Below are 21,998 nucleotides of genomic sequence, written 5' to 3' on the forward strand. Positions count from 1 at the left end.
AATACTGACTACAGACTAATTCCATAGAAATGGCACTAGATATTTTATATTTTTAATAAGTACAACAGTGACAATACAAGCAAAGAACACAGTATTGATGCACTAGATTTATTGTATGTCATACGTAAAAAAACCATCCTCTGCAGACACTTAGTAACATTATATTCCAACATGGGCATTCTTATTCTTGTGGTCAGTTTTAAAGTTCATGAGAGCAGAGTGGAGTAACTAAAACCATATGTTTACTTATCACCTACTGCATAAAACAGCAATAATGTTCTGTACTCTTTATCACCATTATCTGACGTGAATTAATTTCAAAAAGTAACTGTAATTATTAATTGATTATGCAACCATAAAATATGGTAACAATATTATTATTTCACTGTACAGCATACACACAACTTGCTGGAATTTGTGTAACAGACAAATTTTGTCATGGCATGTTAATTCAGACTTTGCGCTAACATAGAAAATGTTTCTATGATTGCAAATACAATGTTTCTGCTAAGGACAAAACTTTCCAACTAATCCTCTGCCATGCTGCACACAGCAGTAAATGTTCGCTCTACCGCCATTCTCAATGTAATACAGATTGAAAGAGTACTTAATCAATTGGGCTACCACAGCGGGCACCTAGATTTGAATAGCATGGCAAAGGGTTATGTACTGAAAAATAGATTCAATTTATATGAACTAGTCTTGTATTTCCAAATATTTTGTCTCTTTACAGATCCAAGTTTCTGTGAATATAAAATACAATAAAAACAAACCCATAATAACTATACCAAGTGTAGGCTGCCAAAACGACAATTACTCATGTAACAAGGAAGTCAACTATGCATGAAACCACCACTACTTAATGTATTTAAAATTATTTCATTTGGAACTGAAAACAACAAAATTCATATTTTGTATAAATAAATATCACGTCCTGACATTCTGTATTTAATATTCAAATGTGAGATATTATTTATGAATGTCTAATCCATTCCTAAGCAGAAAGAAAGAAAACTTATGATGTCATGTCAACTACAACTTAATTTGATTACGATCATAAGTCAAATTCCTGTCAAACTTTGACCTGTAAACAATAAGACTCACAGACTTCAGTGTAATAACACCACTCGCTGTAGACCGTTTTGGATAGATACCCTTTTCTAACAGAGAACCACATGAGCCAAATAGACAGGTTGTCTGCTTTATGTAAATCATATTTGCTTGAGACAGCCAAACCATAAAAAATACAATTTTCAACACTCCATACTTTAGGCACAGACCAACAGTATGGAAATTCTTCCACAGCACATCAAAAGAGGCTTAGCAGTAATAGGGTTAAATATGAAACCCTTCTTTTTGGGCTCTCAGTTTACTGTTATTCCAACTTTACAATCAATACCAAATTAGCCTGCATAACACCACAACGTTGAATTGGAATATCAAACTATAACCACCATATTCCATTCTTTTTAACTTGCTGTAAATGAATAAACACAAACGAATGAAGATGAATAATCAATTCACTCAATAAGTATAGGAGTTAACATGTATAAAGTAGAGGATAAGAATTCAATTTAAATTTTAAAAAATCAGATCCTACAAGAATGTTATTGAAAATACATACCTATAGCTTGCTTGAAGCATGTTTCTGGGGTACTTCCCGCCTCTCAAGCCTATGTAACATTCTTGTTCACATCTGTTCACCCTTCCCTTATTATAAGATAAAAAATGCAATGACTACATGCTACATATACATTATGAATACATTTTGCAAAGAAATTACTGTGTTACAACTAACTTCTGCAGCCAATCTTCAATACAATCTTCTCTTCCATTCCTTGATGGATGCAATCCTCTTGCTTTACAATCTTCCCTGATAATCTTCACAATGTTGAGAAATACTGCAGACTTGATGACAGATTCAACTGAAGCAACCTACACTAGTACTATCTAGCAACATAGTTTCATGAATCAATATTTCCCGACACAAATATGCTCCCAAATACCACATCTCACTGGTCTCCGATGTTCTACAATGTACTTAAAGTATAAATCCAAATGACACAACTTGCTCAGATATGAAGATGGCTGTCTGAAATGGTGCATTATGTAGTCTGGTACATACAAAGAGGCTTAGTGCATCTACCCATCACATTATGTGGCGGAACATTACGAAAGACATCCATCTTCATACACATTACTGTAAGAATCTAAAATCTCACTTTGTTTAGATATGTTTCATTAAATGGAGTACAAATTTAGATGCTTGAAATATGGTGTTGTGTTGCCGAATTATACATAAATTACTACTCTGACATTTAAATTTACTGTACTATAATGTTTTTGCCAAGGTGGTTAACATTCTCCAATAAGACATCTCCTATGCTTCCCTTAATCTCCTTTATACATCATCTGCCAACATAAGAACAGTATTCTGGATAAATTTATTTTAAAGAAATCTGTTTTTCTGAATCCTTACTATAATGTATGGAGCACATTCTGCCTTCATTCAACAAGACTTCATTGGGTAACACCACTTTAAATAAAGTCTTACAGACAGTTCTGGATATACTAGTTTCCCCATTACTGCATTATCTTTGAAATTAAACCAATTCACAGTCAACTACAGTCTTTCCAAGTTTACGTTAACATTAGGTCAACATGAATTAAGTATTCAAAAACTGACAAACTAGTAAATCCTCTAATTTTTGTAGGGTCATGCCAATTCTTTAGTCAATAAATTCCACAAGAAACTGAAGATAAAATTATCCAAACTGAGCAAAACTCACTACAAAGACATGAGTTGTGCTACTTGGTTTAGAGTTCATATTCACATTGTGTGGGTAGTATTTATGGAGATTATAATTATCTTCAAGGAAGCTTTAATGAAAAGAGAGCAAAAGAGAGAATACCCAACAAATTACATCTCAGTGCCTTTGTCAATACATACACGACATACATAAACATCAATTATATTACTGGGAAATGTGAATTGGTACAAGAAAACATCAGAATGTTAATGAACCTAACACATAATTCTCAAATTAAATTTCACATCATTCAGACTTGTATGACATCCCATAACAATATACTCCTGCAAACACTTACATAGTCATTTCCTACTGTAAATTCACTATTTTAAAACACACTACACCTATATAATATACTATCTAATTCTCAAGATATGAAGGTGGTACAAACTAGAATAATCTGGAAACACAAAGATGAAGCAATCTGAACATTTTTTCACACCATTATAAAGAGAAACAACTTACACGCATTCTGATTCACCTCCAATTACATAAACTGGAACCAGAAGTGGTGTTGCTCTTTCTCCAATGCCCCCACTGTCTAAAGAATGGTAATTAGTGACGTGAGCTGCGATGAGAGGACTCTCTTTCCTCCCTACGTTCACGTTCTCTGTCCCTCTCTCTCTCGCGTTCAGGATCTCGTCGGGTGGTCTCCCGTTCTCTATCCCTCTCACGTTCACGCTCCCGGTCTCTATCATAGTAGTACCTGAAGCAACATTTACATTGCTATTAGAATATAACGAGCTTGAAAATGAAAATGTGTGTTAAAAACTGTCTGAAATAAACTTAGGTTAAACAAACACTGGTCATTACTGTTGAGCTGTTCTGTCCCAGAAAAAATTGATGAAAACCAATGGAAACAAAAATAAACAACAAAGGGCTAACAGAAAACAGCTAACTGAAAATGTCATTATGTATTGATAAAACTGTGTTTCTTGATTTATTTGATGCCACTTTCGAATGTGGGGATTGAATGATAGGATGACTAATAATGAATCAGAAATGGCATGGAAGGAAGCAGTAGTGGCCCAATTTACAATACTATCCTGGAATTTACTTGGGGAAAAAGAAGCTAGAACAGTGGTCTTTGCACTAGGATTAAACACCTGGAATTGCCTTCCTAAACACGAGTGCTAATCACCCAACTATGATCTTCCTTTCAAAATGAAAGAGAGTAGGAAATCCGTACTATACAGTACAAGAAACACATTCACTGGTGTTACTATCTTTGTGACATGGATCATAAATTAAGATACATATTGTTTAATATTTTTACCCACATATAAGAGTTGTTGGATAGCTGTCCAGAGCAGAAATATAATTTTTTGGTCCCTTTGTTTTATATTTTGTTATAAGCAGGTTACTGCAATAAAGTTATCAGACCATATATTTTGTTTCACATAATTATTTTTTGACACATATATAATTCCATCAGGAATCAACAGTTCAGTATTCTGCTACTACAGAATCCAAGGTTTATCATCAGAAAACCCTGGCTCAACACCCTAACCTATGCCACGGCAGCAGAATCACACTGTCAAACTATTTCCCCAAAATAGGTGTTATTAACCTTCCCTTCAGCATCCAACTTATAAGTGATTTTCTCCACTATGTTTCTATACATAAACAGAAACAAATAACCCCTACTGCCACAAACTGTTTTTCAAACAGCATGACAAAACAAAGGAGAAATAAATTAACTTTATATATGGAGTAACTACACGATCCATACTCTTTTCCTGGCATAAAATGTTGTAAGTTAAATATGCAGCCCAAATAGGGGAACAGTAAAAAATATACAGAATTTAGAAGAAGGAATAATAGGGAAAATGTCCACTCAACCATCAGCCAATCATAGCAGTCTGACATAAACATCTACTGTTAAAAAAATATATATATATAAAGCTTTATTCTTGGAGAGAATGTTTCAGGGAATCACAACACACACATTCACTCCTCTGGATAGACAGCTAATGCTGTATATTATTAATACCAAAACATATTTAACTGAATGCCCTATAAATATTCTAAATAACTTAGGACTTCTGCAAATTAAACACAAACTTTTAAAAACCTTATCTGGACAAACTAATAGTTTTACAAGTTATATTAATACCAACTGAAACAGCAATTAAAAGATATTGTATTCTAACGCGGCAAGTTACTTGGTATTAATACACATGTGACACACTTCAAATATAAACAATTCCTGAAAGATGTATTAGCCATGCAAACCATAAACCAAGACCCTTAAATCTCAAGAACCAATTCCTTGTCTTTCTTAATTAATGTTTCCATTAATACTAATATAACTTCTGTAGGACCATTAGGTTATTCATGATGAATTTTTAAAAGTGCTTATTCCTGGTACTAATTAATATATTTGGAAGAAAACTCACTGCATTCCACATGCAATGAGTTGAATCCCAATATGGCCTTTACATTCCTGCACTGCAGGAAAGGACTGATGGGAACATTTACGACTAAGCTGTGCACAGGTGAAAATAAAACAAGTTAGGAAATCTGAGATTTGAGGTTCTCACAGTGGTGAAGATGCTGACTGTGGTCTTCTATGTTATGACACTGTGTGGTCTTGTAGGTGGCTACCAACATTTTAGAGGAATGTATTGCCTCCATCTTCAGGGTGAAGTGACTGAAGGAGACCACTATCAAGAAATTAGAAAATTTATGCACAGTGTTAACAATTCTGACATTTTTGTTCTGTTTCTGTCTTTTGATTTTTAATTTTTGCAAGCATTATAAGTATTCTTGATAAGGTTTTCTTTGTAAAATGTCTTTTATTGCTGCCTGATTTTTTAAAAAAGTTAAAATGTTAACAAAATTTCATATAAAAAAATCCCCACATCAAAATGCATGATATTCCAATCAATGGTCCTTGAACTGTTACACACAGCAGCCAGACATGGTGCAGCTAACAGACACATTTTGTACAACTTAAATATAAACATATCTAAAAATTGTGGGATAGGGGCAATGGTTCATACCTGGACTTGGAGCTCATGACAGCAGCTGTATCAGGTGGCTCAGGTGACTTGGCCCTGGGGCGAACAGCCTGGCGTGTTGAACTGGAATAGATACTGGTACTGAATCAATGGGACACAAGGAAAACACAAAGCATGCCACACCTAACCAAGAGATTATGAGTGCATCTCATACTTCACAAGCACATAAAAATGTTCTCACAAAACCCTGAAATACCACCTCAATTCTTTCAATCTCAGAAAATTACAGTCAATCTAATAAAAGAAAACTACATGTATTTAAAGGAGGACATTAATCTCAAACAAAGAGGCAAATGATTTAATTCTAAAAACAATAATTACCTGTCTTCACGACTACGTTCACGATAATCACGTTCCCTTTCTCTTTCTCTGCTGCGAGACCGGTCTCTAGGATAACTATCAGCGTAGTAGCGGTCACGATCCCTCTCTCTCTCCCTATCCCTCTCTCTCTCTCGACTCCGTTCCCGATACTCTCGATCTCTGCTGCGAGATCGTTCTCTACGCCGGCGATGTGAGCGATCCCGCTCTCGAGAACGAGACCGTTCTACAACAGTAAACCAACATTGTTCAAATTACAAATTAGAAAGAGTAAAAAACAAAAACATGTAAAAAAGAGAGAAATAAAGAGGCAGTGAACGGCATGCTATAGTTCGTAACCACTTCACCTGTTTTATAATATTCCTAACTATCACCAATTTTTTTTTGTACAGGAGGCAAAATATCTTCTTCAACCTTGGAAAGAAACCTAACAAGTAAGATAACCTTCCAGTGAAATACTTGCCTCTACGTGCAGATCCATAGCTTTTTGTCTCAACCCCATGCAGTGTATCTTGGAGTGAACTTATCAGTATCTTGCATCTATCATCATTTGCAACCTTAGACTGTTTTATCAGAGATATTGCCGTCACCAATGTTTCAATAGCACTTGCATATTCACCTGTAAGAATGTTTAATATGGTGTAGGAATGCACATACTTTCTAACACAACTTCTACAAAACAAATATGATAAATTAATTTTGTAATAAAACATGTTTTTAGACAAATTAATTAATTATTTTTGACAATTTAAATTCTTCATCCCAACTCTCAACTAATTTCGTTCATCCTAACACCAAAAACCATACAACTAAAATGCTTATAGAAAAACTTAAGAATCTTTCAATAAATAATACCACACTATGTAAAGACTGAATTCCTGTGTCCTATGTTAGAAATTGATGGATGTACAATTACCTGCAGCAGCATCAGAAACGGCTCGTGCAATAGCAGAACTTGATACAGTTCGATTCCGTCCCATTATCTCTTCAAATTCAGCTTCGCTTAGCGGGGGTGGCCCTTCAGGGCGATGTTCTGGAGGTGGTGCCCCATACTGTGGCTGAGATGAAAGTAAATTATTTACATCTACGCAGACGTAAGGTATATAGCTGCTTAAGCATCTGTCATCACATAGGAGTCTTCTGTTTATATTTTCACCCATAACACATACATATCAAACAAAATAATTTCTACTTGTAATTCACTTGTATTTGAAATAGGAACAACTAGAAAGTGCACAGAAGGTAAAAAACTACAAATGAAAATTAATCTTTAAAGAGTAAATTTTTTTAATGCCAATTCATGACAAAAAAAATCTTTTTATGTAAATCTTCTTCTTCTTCTTCTCCTATGGCTCTCTGGTCCATGGCCTCCTCAATTCTCCTCTTCATGTTTTATGCATGACAGCCCCACAACAAACCATGTAGAAAATATCAGTACTTTTTTTGCACATGCTCCAAAATAGGCTCTGTCCAATTAAACATGTGAATGAGATTTGAGGTTCTTGCAGCAGTGAAGAGAATGAATGTTTTTCTGGGTTTTGGCACCATGTGGACTCACAGGCAGATACCAACATGTATGTTTCTATGAAAAGTTGGTATCTACCTATGAATTCCATAGTGTCATAACACAGGACAAATTGTCATACCTGCATATATATAGTATGAATTCTTAAACAACGTGGAAATCCAAATCAGCACCTCCTCTTATCAAAAATAAACAGATTCCCTGTTCTATTTACATCACACGCTCATATATTTATACCTTAAATATTACTGACCTAAGAAATTAACAACATTACTGTTATGCTTCATTAAAGTGGATAAAACATTAAATAACTATGATACTAGTTCAGGTTAGTCATCTAGGTTGTGACATGTGGATTTACAGGTAGGTACCAATGTCTTGGAATAACATACTGACTCCATCTTCAGGGTTGAAGAAGTTCCCCTGAAATACTTGAACCCACCTGTAAAATCAATAACAAACCTTGACACCTTCACTTCCAACCTCAGATGTCAAAATTCTGTTACCTGAGATGTAGGAGGTGGCCCATAACCATGAGGTGGACCATGTGGGGGCGGTGGACCCTGATGAGGAGGACCTTGGTGTGGTGGGCCACCTCCTTGCTGGAAAAAGGCTGGATTTACATGAGGAGCAGGTGGGCCTTGAGGTGGACCTCCATGTACTGGAGGACCTCCATGTCCTGGTGGAGGACCTCCTGGACCTGAAACAAACAAGTTGTCAAAGAAGAACAATGAAACCTCAACTGCACTGCATCAATTATCTGTGGTGAGGAAAGTTCAGCTATGGTCTACAAGTCTCCTGCACTGTGACAAAATGATGCAACTGCTTTATTTATAAAATCAAGCTCCAATGAAAAGTGCACCGTAAATGTTCGAAGAGTAGCCCAAGCTACTAAACTCCAATACAGGTAAACCTCGATTTACGCCGGGGATGCATTCCTGGACAAACCGGCGTAAACTGAAACTCTTTTTACAATGTAAAACAATGGGAAGTCAATGACATGCGTTCACGGCACCCAAACACTGACAACATAAGTTCCTCAAAAATTGACTTCGCCTTATCCGTGATAGCAATTTCAGTCAAGGGCATGTTTTTTCAATTCATGTCATCTACCCATAACAACAGTAATTTCTCCATTCTTTCTAAAAGTTTACTTCTGCTATAACTCACTTGTGTTGCACTTACTTTCGTAGCCTGTTGCATTGACTGTTTTATTTTATATGAAGTTTTCATTATGGTAGCCACAGTGGAAGGAGGCAACTTCATACTTCTGCACACATTACGACGGGTATCACCATCTTCTATTCTACGAATTATGTCCATCTTAACTTCTAACGCAATAGACCTACGTAACTTTTTAGCAACCCATTTACTTCTCTTACCAGACATGGTGGCTCTTCTACACTTTATAGATATAAAACAGTTACTGCAGAATATTGGTTGAACACAAACACATTTAGCACAGTTTTCAGCACATTCAATGTGTCAATACGCACGTGACTGTTGCGCAACGGCGGATTTTTAAGAGATTATCTCGCAACTACTTAGCAATGAGTGCAGAGGTGACTATATTTATATTTTTTATTCAAAATCAGCTATGTAAGAATTACGATTTAGTAGAAGAATCAGTACGAGAAACATTGTAAAACATTATAAATAATAGTAAAATATATTTTTTCCACTTTGACTTGCTAGTTTCAAAAGCGGTGCAAATCGAGGTTTACTATTATACAAAAATAAATCCTTTGTGGTCCTATGACCTACTATAAAATAAATATGCCAAAAAGGGTAAATACAGGCTTCACAATTATCATATAGTCTCAATTTATGCTTTGAATATAAGACAAATACATATCTATGCTATACTTATTTCATCTTTCCTTCTCTTCTACTTCATTCATCATTTTTATTATTTAACTGATTTTTTGTTCTATTCTTTCCTTTCACATTTATTTTTTTCTACCTCACCTGTTTACAATTTCTGTTACTATTCTAATTCATTGACTCTCTGAGACCAATCCATTACTAACAATGTGTGCACTGCCCATGTCCATTTTCTTGGCACCTTAACTTCACAGCGGGAACTTCGCCTCTGCTCACTCTGACATGGTCTATGCAACTGAACAGCAAATTAGGTACTTACAGACCAAGTAACATTTTGATGGAAGTTTTCATTCCAATGGTGCCTGTAAACATTGTTGACACTGCATACAATTGAGAAATGTTATTTTTGTTGGTAATAATAGAGTACAGAGGGTGTCATATTATCCTACTTCCCTCCCTCCCACACTCCCTTCCTCAAAATGCCAAGATAGATGGCACAGACCATACTAGACCTGGCCACAACCAAAGCCCAGTCCACTATTTTAATACTGGAAAATGAACATTCTAACTAACTAACTAGATGGCTTACCGAACCCGAAGGTTCATCACCGAATTAACCAAAGCCCTCCACCGGACCCTGTCCTGGGCCAAATGTCCTTTTTCAATTGCCATGGTCGTGCCAAAGAGTCCGTCCTGATCCGAGGCTTGGTTGATTTTTTCGTAACACATCTTTTTTTAAAGGTGAAAGGTTGTTAGCCCTACACCCAACCTGGAGGACCAGGGTATCACTCTTAGTCTAGCGCATCTCCTTAGACCTGTCCGGCTTGGGTGACCCTACCATGAGCCGAAGCTCAGGCCGGCATAGCCCTAAGGGTCATTTGAGCACGCAAGCCTCCTCACCCGGCAGATTGTCTTCGACAAGGTGGTGATACCTCATTCACAGTGCATAAATTATGTTATGACCTCATGCCAATCTTTCTATTCCGTCAGTAAGAAACCAAACCAAACCAATATTTAGTTACACCTGTTTGCCTCGGCATGGGAGACGTGCAGACAAACGTACCTCCCATCTGTCCAGGTGGTGGGCCTCTAGGCGGGGGTCCCTGGCCAGGTGGGGGGCCCTGCATAGGCGGTGGCTGATTGTGGGGTGGGAAGCCTGGGCCAGGATGGTGGTGTGGCATGCCTAGAGGTAACATAAAAAACAAGGTAACATGTCAAATACTAGTCACCCAATCCAAAACTTTGTTGTATAACTGGGAAACACATTGTAGATTCATGGAGTATTTTACCAAAATGTTACTCCCTTAAATATGAATTGTGCATACAAACCTATCTGATTTAACAAAGGTTAATAATGTTACTAAAACAAAGTTTTGGATCAGCTGAACTAGAACAGAATGATGTTCCGACTTCTTTGCTCAAATATAATTTAACAATCTTCCACCTACCTGGACCAGGTGGTCTGTTCCAATCTGGTCGAGGTGGAGGGCCTCGAGGATCTGGAGGCATGCTGCCAGGAGGAGGCCCTCTGGGGGGTCCCTGACCAGGAGGTGGGCCTTGGAATGGCTGTGAACGTAACATATGCAGAAAGAGCTAAAATAATGTTTTTATTCTATTAAATGAGACAACAAATATCTGGACACAAATGACGCACAAAACATTTCATTTGCACCTGAACAAAAATAAGATGGTTTCTCTTAATTCGGAATTTGGAAAATGATGGGGTGTCTTATCATGCACCAAAATACTTCACTAAGATAACTGCTTAGGTCTTCTTCTTCTATGGTGCAACAGCCTGAAGTCGAGCCTTGGCCTCCTCCCTTGTGAGAAGTTTCTCTGTCTTTGAAGTGTGCATTAGAGAGTAGTGAGTGACAAGTCCACTGCCTCTGCACAATTTCTACTCAATCCTGATTTGTCTGCTAGAGCCATCTAGTAGTGAATCAGGAGAGACTTGGGTGAGAAATGGTCGCTGAATTTTGCTTACGAAACATCTCGTTCTTGCTCATAAGGTTCTTTTACATGCCATAAATCTACGACATGGGACTGCTGGCTTTACTTCCCTTCCGAAGGTAGTTGTGCTATGGATTTTTATCACCCTTAAAAATCCGTCGACCTCGGCAGGGTTTGAACCCGCGAACCTTGGGTCCAGTGGTGAGCACGCTAACAATTAGTCCACCGAGGCCGACAACTGCTTAGGTCACCTGCAGTATAAGCACTAAGTGCATGTAAAAGTGCTTGTTATAGCATAGGCAAGCCATTATTCATTTCCTGCACACATAATGCATAGCAACACAGTATCGTTACTAAGCAAACACACACAGGAAATGAGCACAGAGTAGAAAGCAGTGATCCTGAATGCTTTCACACCACAAATGAAATTAATAAAGTGTTATCTGACAGTGATAAAAGAAGCAAGTGGGATTAAGGACTACAAACAATAGAACCTGATCAAAGACAAATTATTTCGTACATTAATTCTAATGGTTCCCTGAATATGAATATATAAGTTTTATAACTGCTCTGTGGCATTCTAGACTGTGATACCATGGTCTTGTAGATGTCACTATGTCCGAATGGAGACAAAACAATGCAAACCACAAGACTACAGTGTTATATTTTCAACACTGTGAATGTTACATGTCCCAAATATTAATTCATATTTAGAAGTGATTCTCACACACACACACAAAAGCTTTGTAACCTTTGTGCATGGCAGCTATAGTGCCTAAAAGTTTCTGCACATTATTCTGACAGTTCTGTATTTTTGCTCATGTCCAAATTCAAGCCACACAGTTCTGATACCATCACAAAGGTGACAATTTCAGCAGAGGCAATTAAATGTATGTAAATGTTATTTTCTTTTCTGACATATATATTTTTGAAGGTGGGTCCTAAATTTGTAGGAAATCTGCGCTGGCCTGCAACAATAGACAAAACAAATAACAGCTGAAATGTGCTTAATCTACAAGAATAAGAAAGTGTTTTCCATAAATAGGTGGGTTTTGTGAAGACTGACTATCATATACTCAGTTATACATCATTACAGGTACTCACCATTCCTGGTGGTGGCCTCTGTTGAGGTCCTTGTGGATGAGGGCCTTGTGGAGGAGGACCAGGACGAGGAGGGCCTGTGACAAATTAAGTATTTATTAATACAGTTCTGCCATTCTAAATATTAAATTCTTCTGAAGTCCACAGAAATGCAACACAAATAACTTCTGGGAGACACACACTCTAAGCCTGAATGTTGTGCCAATACTGTGTCTGGAAAGTATGAAAATGCACATACAGATCCTGTAACTGCAGAGAGGAGAAATGGTGGTACAAGGCACGGTGACATTTGACAAATGGTGCAGAGTAAACTTAACATGACGTCTGAACTTATTTATCAGTTCCTGTCCATAATGTAACAAAATAAGAAAATTTCACACAAATTTTCTCATTCGCACATCTTAAGGTGTAAAAACCTGTCCAGCTACATGCCATGTAGGTCATTTGGGGAGAGTGGAGGTATAGCTCCTACTCTTTGACCTCAGCACTAAATGGGGGTGAGTGGTCAGCAAGTCCAAGAGAAGCTTGCCTCTTGAAGTCCAAAAATAAACTCTCTACAAGTTTGTATCTTCAAGACAGTGAACCTAGCACTTTAATGTCAATTTTTCAAATGTCTGAGAAAATATTTTGCCCTTCAGACCACAGCTTGCAATAAACAAATGGATTTCCCAATAAAAACAAAATTCGCACACAAATTGTGAGACAAACAAAGCACTATACTAGAACACTATCACTATTCTCCTTGCAATTGATTCTTGTTTCTAAGACTAAACAATGAAACTAAAGTAACTCACATTGCAGGGCTAAGATTGCTGAGTTAAATGACCAACTAAAAAATGACTTCAAAGTGTCCTTTGAAGAATAGCAACAATGTTGCCAAATATATGACTTTCAGGGGATTATAATGAAGATGACAACAAACAATACAATTTTTCCTTGCTCTAATCTTGGAATTGCAATTTCATCCAAAACTTTTAGTGCACAAAGAAATAAATAACAGAATATCTAAAATGGAGTACACTGCATACCATTGGATCCAGGACCATTCCAATTACCATGTTGGAATCCTGGTGGTGGGTGTCCTTGGTTTGGAGGGCCAGGAGGATGTCCATGACCAGGTGGACCTCCATGTCCCATGGGAGGACCAGGCATTCGAGGTCCTGGACCAGGAGGAGGCATCCCTGGGGGTGGCATCCTTGGTCTCATACCCTGAGGAGGCCCCATCATCATTCTTGGAGGATGGGCATGTGGATGTGGATGAGGATTTCGAGGGCCTGGGTTTGGAGGTGGCACTGGTCGGGTTTTTGACTGCGCTTCAAACTGAAAACAATACAAAATAATGTGATCATGAAATGTGACATGACTGCAATGATTCGCAAAAGCAAATAAAAGCCATATATTCGGAATTGACTCACCTGATTTAATGCCTGCTTTGTTGGAAATGTAACCACTGGACACTGGCCATGCAATTCCTTCTTTGGTAGCCTTTCCATACACATCCTCATGCTTGGTTCTGAGCCCAGTGTGATTACACAAAATCCTTTAGATTGTCCATTTGCACGGTTTTCAAAAAATTTTACTTCCACAAAGTCAGTAACTCCTATTCCAAGAACTGCATCTGTAATGTCTTGGTCTGTAGTCCACTGTAAAATTATCAATATAGGACATACAACATGATTCTCCAAAATACTGGTAACCAAGCCAACATAGTTTTATAGCCCAGAAGACCAACATAAAAATTTTCACTGCCATGAGAAAATCAGATCTCACATGGTAGAAGTATGTCATCTAATACAACTAAAATGAATACAGTCTTACAAAGGCACTCAGATGGAAGCTTTAAAGAACAAAAATCAACAACTTATTGGGAGCTAAACATACAGAGTAAACTATAAAGATCCTCATGACTTTCTTTTTGGAAACCAACCCTAAACCTAATTGACAGCTGAAAATGGGGGCCTACAGTTTATCTAAAATTCTAAATTATTGGGGAGGGGGGGTAATACTACAGCAATCTCAATTACCACCATCATCAAATAAATGCAACATAATGTATGCAGAACAGTAAGAACCAGTAGATGCAAACATGAGGATAATAGTTTATGGAAATAGTTTTGTTTTATGGCAATGAAAATGAAAACAAAAAAGAGAAGTTAAGTTGATTTTGATATACTATATACAGGATTCCTGAAAGCCAAAGCATAAATTTATATCACTTTCAAATTTTTACATCTCATATACTGACAATTAATGTGACTACACGACTTACATGGAACTTTCAAGTAATGAAAGAGCTATGGACAAACCACAGATATATGGAAATAAAGGAACCACAATTGCACATGTCCATCCAGTTAAGATGGTGCAGCAGCCCATAATGTCCATCCTGAATCTTATAAGTTTACAACTTCCTGGAGAAAAAACTGAGAACGCTGTCGTGTCCTCCATAACATCTTATAAATTAGCATTGTCTGTGCACAATACTTACCCATGTTAAGTTGCCAACATACAGCTGATGGCGACGTCCCACTTGATTGGGTTGTATATTGTTACCCATTTGATGATATGGTGGATTGGCATTGTTTGGTGAATGCCCATCAGAGTTTTGGATTGGAGGTCCTGGAGTATGAGGGGGTTGAGAATTCTCATCTCCACCCCCTCCTGTGCTTGGAGGTGCTGCTATTACATCATCATAAAGATCCACACCATCTCCAGCAAATTCATCCTAATGAAATATTTGTGCAAAGTTCTGGATGTCAATGTAAATCAGTAATTATATGTGTGGAGGAAATAACTTCAAACTGATAAATAAGAAAAAAAATGTTCATTTTAAATTCCTTTACTTTAGCTGTGGATTATAAACACAAGAAACTTAGTTTTTCTATCCTTTTAGGAATTTATTCAAACCCTAGTATAACACATCAGCACAGAAAGATATCATTTGGAACAGTACCATATGAGAAATTATGGAGTGGGCAGCAAATTCTACATGTTATTCAACAGCCAAAGAACTGAACTGGATGAATGCTGTTAATACCATTGGGATATGTTAGATAAGTTATTCTAATTTAGTTACTATTGTTTTTGTATTTCCTTTGTGCATGGAGGGTTCAGAAAGCAATGGTCATGAGACATAATGCAGACCAGTACTATACACAAACATGTTTCCAAATTAACACACAAAACAACCCTAATCAAGCAGTTGTCTGCAACCTGCATACAGCACATTCTGTTGATTACAAAAACAAACAAGAGTTTGAAAACCCATTACTAGCAAATGTCTCCACAAGTATTCCATAATCATGTCAAAATATGTTTCAAACATCAGATAATGCTTTATAATAATCTAGCAATTGTTTACATTATAGACGGCCTATCAAACATTTTTAGGGCCACAAGCCCAATTCATATATAGCAATGAAGGGGAAAATAATATACATACACTTTAGTAACATGAATACAGGTGATTTGTTTATTAAAGTTGATGTGGGTAAACATATGATACTTTTCCAGTTATTAGCAAAATGAAATGAGCAGATTCAACCTTACAGTTTCTTAATTTCGCTACACAATATGCCATCACTAAAGTATAAGAATGAGGGAGGATTGGACTGTATGACTTACATCAGGTAGTTCTTTATGCAAATTATGTTAATTTGTTGGTATACAATATAGTTAAACCCCACATTTACTCAACAAACAGCCAAACGATGCATCTAATCTGAAACATGTTTTTGATTAAGAAATTTGTAATAGGTGTAATGGCTAAGAAATCGCACTGCATTGATTTGTTTGTAAAATTTCTGTTTACAGATTGGACAATTTTTTCATTCGGTACAACAAGAACCTCAGAAACAATGTCACTAATATCAAGGTCTTAAAATTGTTTAAAATAAGGGCAACAATATTATCAAGTCTTCTGATATGTTGCATCATAGAGTCTGGTAGATAATGAATGTTTTAAAGGACTTTACTGCTTCCATCATCATCATCATCATCAATATTTACCAGACTCCATCTCATGTCTCATCATAAAGATTTTTTTTTTATTTACAAGTTCCAAGAATCCAATAGTGGATATAGAACACGTCACAAACTCAAGTATAAAAACATAAAATACATACATTAAAAAATTACATCTAGACAAGCAGCGTACTAAATTCAAGACAATATAATTAGTATTTTTATTACAATAGTTATCCAATTAAGTACTCATCCACAGTGTAAAACAAGTGAGTAATTAAGAAATGCCTTAATGCAACCTTAAACTTTTTAAAATTATTTGAGGTATTCTTAACCTCTGTGGGTAATTTATTAAATATCTTTATACCCGCATAGTGAACTCCTTTCTGATAAATAGTTAAATTGGCTTGGGGTAGATACAAATTTTCTCTCTGTCTAGTATCAATAGTATGAGAGTCAATGTTTGATGGAAAAAGAGTTTTGTTTTGTAATACAAACAATAATAAAGAAAATATATATTGTGATGCCAACGGTAAGATATCTAATTCTTTGAATATATTTCTACACGATACTCTATTGCTACATCCCATCATTGTTCTAATTGCCTTTTTCTGAAGGAGAAAAATAGTGTAACTACTAGATGAATTTCCCCAGAAAATGATGCCATAGCTCATTAAGGAATGAAAGAAAGCATAATAAATTGTCTTTAGTACTGAAATAGACATATATGGTTTCATATTTCTAATTACATAGCAAGCCTTGCTCAATTTTTTAATAAGTAGATCAATATGACTCTTCCAAGTTAATGCACCATCAATCATAATTCCCAAGAATTTAGTACAGAAGATATTATTAATGAATTTATTATTATAACTTATTGTGACAGTATCTGACATTTTTCTCTTAATTTTAAAATTAATATGTGTCTTATTAAAGTTTAGTGATAATCTGTTCATTCTAAACCATCTATTTATATTTTCAAATGTTGTATGAATGTGTTTATTAAAATCGTTTGTATTAGAATGAGAAAATAAGATGCTAGTATCATCAGCAAAAATTATAGGTGTAGCAAATTTAGTTATTATACTGGGTAAATCATTTATGTATAAAAGAAACAACAAAGGTCCCAATATAGATCCTTGTGGAACTCCATATCTAACTTTAAGCCAATCCGAGGCTGTATTGTTACTGTCATTAGTATGTAATACTGTTCTAATGTATCTGTTATTTAAGTAAGATTCATAGAGTGCGTGATCTTTCCCATTGATACCATAAAATTTAAGCTTAAATAACAAAATTTCATGAACAACACAATCAAAAGCTTTTTCCAAATCACAGAAGATGCCTCCCACTATTTGTTTGTTATTCATGGCATTTAAAATCTCTGTAGTCAATTTATAGATTGCATTATCTGTTTTTAATCCTTTCCTAAATCCATATTGTTCAGTACTTAAAATATTGTATTTATTGAGATGATCCAAAATTCTTGAGTACATTATAGTTTCAAATATTTTTGAAAAAGATGTTAAAAGTGATATAGGTCTATAATTAGACACATCATATATATCACCATTCTTATATAATGGTTTTATTAATGCATATTTTAATCTATCCGGAAATACTCCTCTCCTTAACATTTTATTGCATATATAATTTATAGGTAAACTTATAAATGACGAGCTTATTTTTAAAATCATAGGTGGTATCTCATCATATCCATGCAAATTTTTTAGTTTAAGGGATTTTATTATTTTTTTTATTTCTTTGTTCGTACAGCATTTGGAATTCATATTTGGGTATGGATTAGAAAAAGCTTGGTTCATGAAATGAATATAATTTTCATCATCATTAATATCATTTGCAATTACGGGATTATTAATATCTTGTAGTTTTATTTTCTCTGCAATGTTAACAAAATAATTATTAAATTTTTCAGCAATAGTTTGTTGGTTATTGAACTTCTTACCATCAATTTTTAGTGTTTTTATTTCAACTCTATTTGTATTTCTACCTGCTTCTTTATTTATAATACCCCAAGTAGTTTTAATTTTATTATCAGAATTTAGAATGCACTTATCATACTCCATTCTTTTTGCCTCTTTTATAACTGTGGTCAATATTTTAGAGTAATTTCTGTAATAAGTTTTAAGAGTAGGATCCTTATTATTCCTTAATTTATTACAAAGTTCTCGTTTATGTTTACAGGACATTAATATTCCTGGTGTAATCCAAGAATTATTTTTCTGTTTACATTTTATCTGTGTCAAAGGGAAGCTGGAATAGTAAATTTTTAAGAAAATATTTAAAAATGTGTTAAAACTATTATTAATATCATTTTCATCAAAAACTAATTCCCATGTTTCCTGACTTAGTTTTAATTGAAAATCTGTTATAGTATCGTTATTTATTAACCGTTTTATATAAGTATGATATCCTTTTCCCTGTTCCTGTGCCTTATGAAGTATTAATACTTGGGCATCATGATCTGATAGACCATTTATAGAGGGGTATATCTCATATTTTCCAATACTGCTTATATCAATGAAAAAATTATCAATTACAGTGCATGAGGAGATGCCAACTCTAGTGGGGAATGTTACAATACTAGTAAGATTATATGATTGTAGGACAGCATCAAGTTGCTTCTTTCTGTTATCATCATTTAAATAATTTACATTTATATCACCACATATAATTATATTATATCTCTCATGATATAATTTCTGTAGAATCATATCTAATCTTTCCAGGAAATTTGTAAAATTACCCATAGGAGATCTGTAAATAGTTAGTATACAATTTTTTTTTGTTCTTGGTAAGTTCTTAGTCAGCTGAATTGCACACGCTTCGATGTCCTTGTCTACAGTAAATTCTTCTAAATTTATGGTCTTAAATTTTAAATTTCTATATACAAATATACTTACACCTCCTTTTTGAAAAAATTTCCTACAATATTTAGCACCTAATGAGTAGTCATTTAAATGTATCAGTTGAAGTTCTGAATCTCCAAGATGATGTTCAGACAAGCACATAATATGTGGTAGATCATGTAGTAAGTACTGGAAGTAGCATGTGATATTCTTGTAAATGAATACTGATATTATTTTGTAATGGTAATATTTTGAATGTAGTGAAATTTTGTCGTTTCAGAGTAAAAAGCAAAAGTGATGAACTGTAGGTGGTCTGTGTGCTATTCCATCTACTGTGGTGTATTTTATTTTAGGAAACATAATGTAATTGTACTGTATTACTGGTTATTTTATAAATGCTATACATTTTTATCTGGTATATCCTACATTCTGCTTTCTTCGAACAGTGTGATGCGTCTGTGTATCATGCAGTCACAACCAGCCACGAGCCACGCTAAGCAGGCGAAGCCAAGTTACAGACACTAAGCAGCGCGATTCCCAAAACGACGTTGTTTTATATCAAAGCCACAAACCTACAATTATACACAAAATAACACAACGCGATTCCCTAAAAGAGCTTCATATGTGGCACTACTATAAGGTTTGATACGCACAAATTTGATGCACCAAACCGGCAAATACATTCGTTACACTTTACAATGGCTCCAAAGAATATTTTCGAAACCTTTTATGCCATGCTTAGTGCACTTCTGTTTAAAAAAACATAATCGTAAGAATACATGTATGTATATATATATATACATTACCTGTGCAAAATCTTGCTCAATATCATCAGCGTACAAATCAATGTCTACTCCATCCGCCATTTTATCTTCAGGCGTCCTCGCAGTAACAAAACACCCCCGTGAGCTTGTATGTGACTGTATTCCATTAGGAATGTAGCATGCTTTGTGAACAGTTGAGTTGGTTGCATATGTCTCTTTTAATATAAGTTTGTTAAAATTGAAAGTCGTGAATCACATTATTTTGTTTGGGTTGAACGAATAAAAGTTTTAGTTTGTTCTATTGCTAAGCAAAAATGTATTTACAAAACGCTGATCGCACAGTCATTTTCTGAACGCACTCCCAGAGGTTTGCAGGTGTCTGCAGTGTATTCAGTAAAATCAAACTTTTTATGTCCATGTATTTCTCTGTAATGACCAAAATTACATTTTAATAAATATCCACCTTTCTTTCCTTAATGCTGTTAATATGTGTCATCCAAATGATTTTAATGTTGATCATGCTTTCAGGTGCTCTTACTGCCTGGAAGTTTATTGTGTTGCCATTTTGGAACAATATCCTTCTTCTTGAGTAGGTGACATTGTTCCATCCTGCACACTTCCCCCCCTGAAGATGGAGGCAAAATATTCCTCCATAACATTGGTAACACCGCCTACTTCCATATCGTGCTGGTGTCCACAAACAGGAACAACTCACCATGACAACTAAAAATCCATCATTTCAATGATTCTTGACATGGTGTTTATTTGGGATTCATCAATGCTTACTCAGTACTCTTCCTAAGTTGGGATTCTCCAATAATCAGATGACAGGTGGTCATTACTGAATGGTAGTGAATTAAAACATGAGTACACTGGAAAACATTCAGGAAATTAAATTATTGTTATACTCCCACATGAGGAAGGATGTTCTTATCACCTAATTTAAGGTACTACCTGGAACATGCCTACAGATAATTGCTCTTGAAACTGGCAATAATAAAGAATAATTCAATAAACTCTAAAATACTTTAAACAAAATAAAAAAATATATAAATCTTAGGCCTGTTTCTCACTATATTTTTGTAACAGATGTCAAAACTGGCAGTCCCTTTTGTGCCTAAGTGATTTCTTATGGCTCTCAAAATCAACATCCTCTTATGAAAAACAGATGGGGCAGTAATACATTACCCAGTAAAAGAAACATATTGTCAATCTCTGCATCAACTGTTTATTCACAATCTGATGGCACAATACTAATGAAATAACAGAGACCAACCAATAAAACCAAAAATACCTTTCAACACAATATGTTTATCTAGTGGATATCCTGTAATTCTGGGACACAAATCAAAACAAGTTTGAAACCACATTTTGCAACTGAGCTATCAGTGTTAGTTACTTCAACACATTTAACTCTTTTGACAAGTTCAAATCCCAGACATCTACATGGCCTTAAAATCTTTTAGTGAGTTATTGTCACTGTATGCGATTGTCCATATAGATGCTTGTATTTCATTCATTTATGAACAGTGCAAACACAATGATTTCAAAATCCCTTCTTCTAACACTCACTCATGGACAGGCAATATTTAATAATGCTGAATTTCACTAATCAGTGGAAAGAATTTCCACATGAAACTTGTATATCACTTAACTTCACCTGTCTGCACTTCCACACAAATGTCTCACTCAACTTAACCCAGTACCTATGATTTTGAGTTCTTTTTTACATACACAGAAATATGGCTGACTGACCCCTCCTTATACATTCTATGCAATAAAATGGTTTTACAATATTCATGAAAATAAAGAAGAAAAAAGTTACACATTTAGAACTTTTCATGGCACTT

At 35.3% G+C, this 21,998-nt stretch overlaps 1 protein-coding gene across 2 annotated transcripts; it reads right to left on the reverse strand.

Moving 5' to 3' along the window:
• Positions 1-30: 30 nt before the first annotated feature.
• Cpsf6 (cleavage and polyadenylation specificity factor subunit 6) lies at positions 31-20,323 on the reverse strand. Of its 2 annotated transcripts, XR_002542620.2 has the most exons (14): positions 20,191-20,323; positions 15,040-15,276; positions 13,967-14,194; positions 13,580-13,871; positions 12,555-12,628; positions 10,949-11,066; positions 10,564-10,683; positions 8,183-8,376; positions 7,068-7,209; positions 6,615-6,770; positions 6,155-6,377; positions 5,816-5,896; positions 5,354-5,476; positions 3,376-3,516 (listed from the first exon to the last, which is right to left on the reverse strand). XR_002542620.2 is itself a non-coding variant. In XM_022060879.2 (13 exons), exons 1-13 carry the CDS (start codon positions 20,248-20,250, stop codon positions 3,366-3,368), a joined length of 2,076 nt encoding a protein of 691 aa, XP_021916571.1. In that variant the 5' UTR covers positions 20,251-20,323; the 3' UTR covers positions 31-3,365. The 2 variants fall into 2 exon arrangements, 1 of the variants encoding a protein (XP_021916571.1); XM_022060879.2 differs by lacking the exon at positions 5,354-5,476 and having other exon boundaries at positions 31-3,516.
• Positions 20,324-21,998: the final 1,675 nt, after the last annotated feature.

The sequence above is a fragment of the Zootermopsis nevadensis genome, unplaced genomic scaffold (genome assembly GCF_977971745.1).
Source record: "Zootermopsis nevadensis isolate Lab colony 2312 unplaced genomic scaffold, Znev_1.0 Znev_ptg000022l, whole genome shotgun sequence".
Classification (NCBI taxonomy): Eukaryota; Metazoa; Arthropoda; class Insecta; order Blattodea; family Termopsidae; genus Zootermopsis; species Zootermopsis nevadensis.

Bases quoted from the DNA above. Each gene is read 5' to 3' on its own strand.
- Cpsf6 (XM_022060879.2), bottom strand. From the start codon at position 20,250: ATGGCGGATGGAGTAGACATTGATTTGTACGCTGATGATATTGAGCAA. The intron at 14,195-15,039 runs GTAAGTATTGTG...ATAATTTTACAG, and splicing joins ATGTTGGCAACTTAACATGG to TGGACTACAGACCAAGACAT. The intron at 8,377-10,563 runs GTACGTTTGTCT...TGTTTGTTTCAG, and splicing joins ACCACCTGGACAGATGGGAG to GTCCAGGAGGTCCTCCACCA.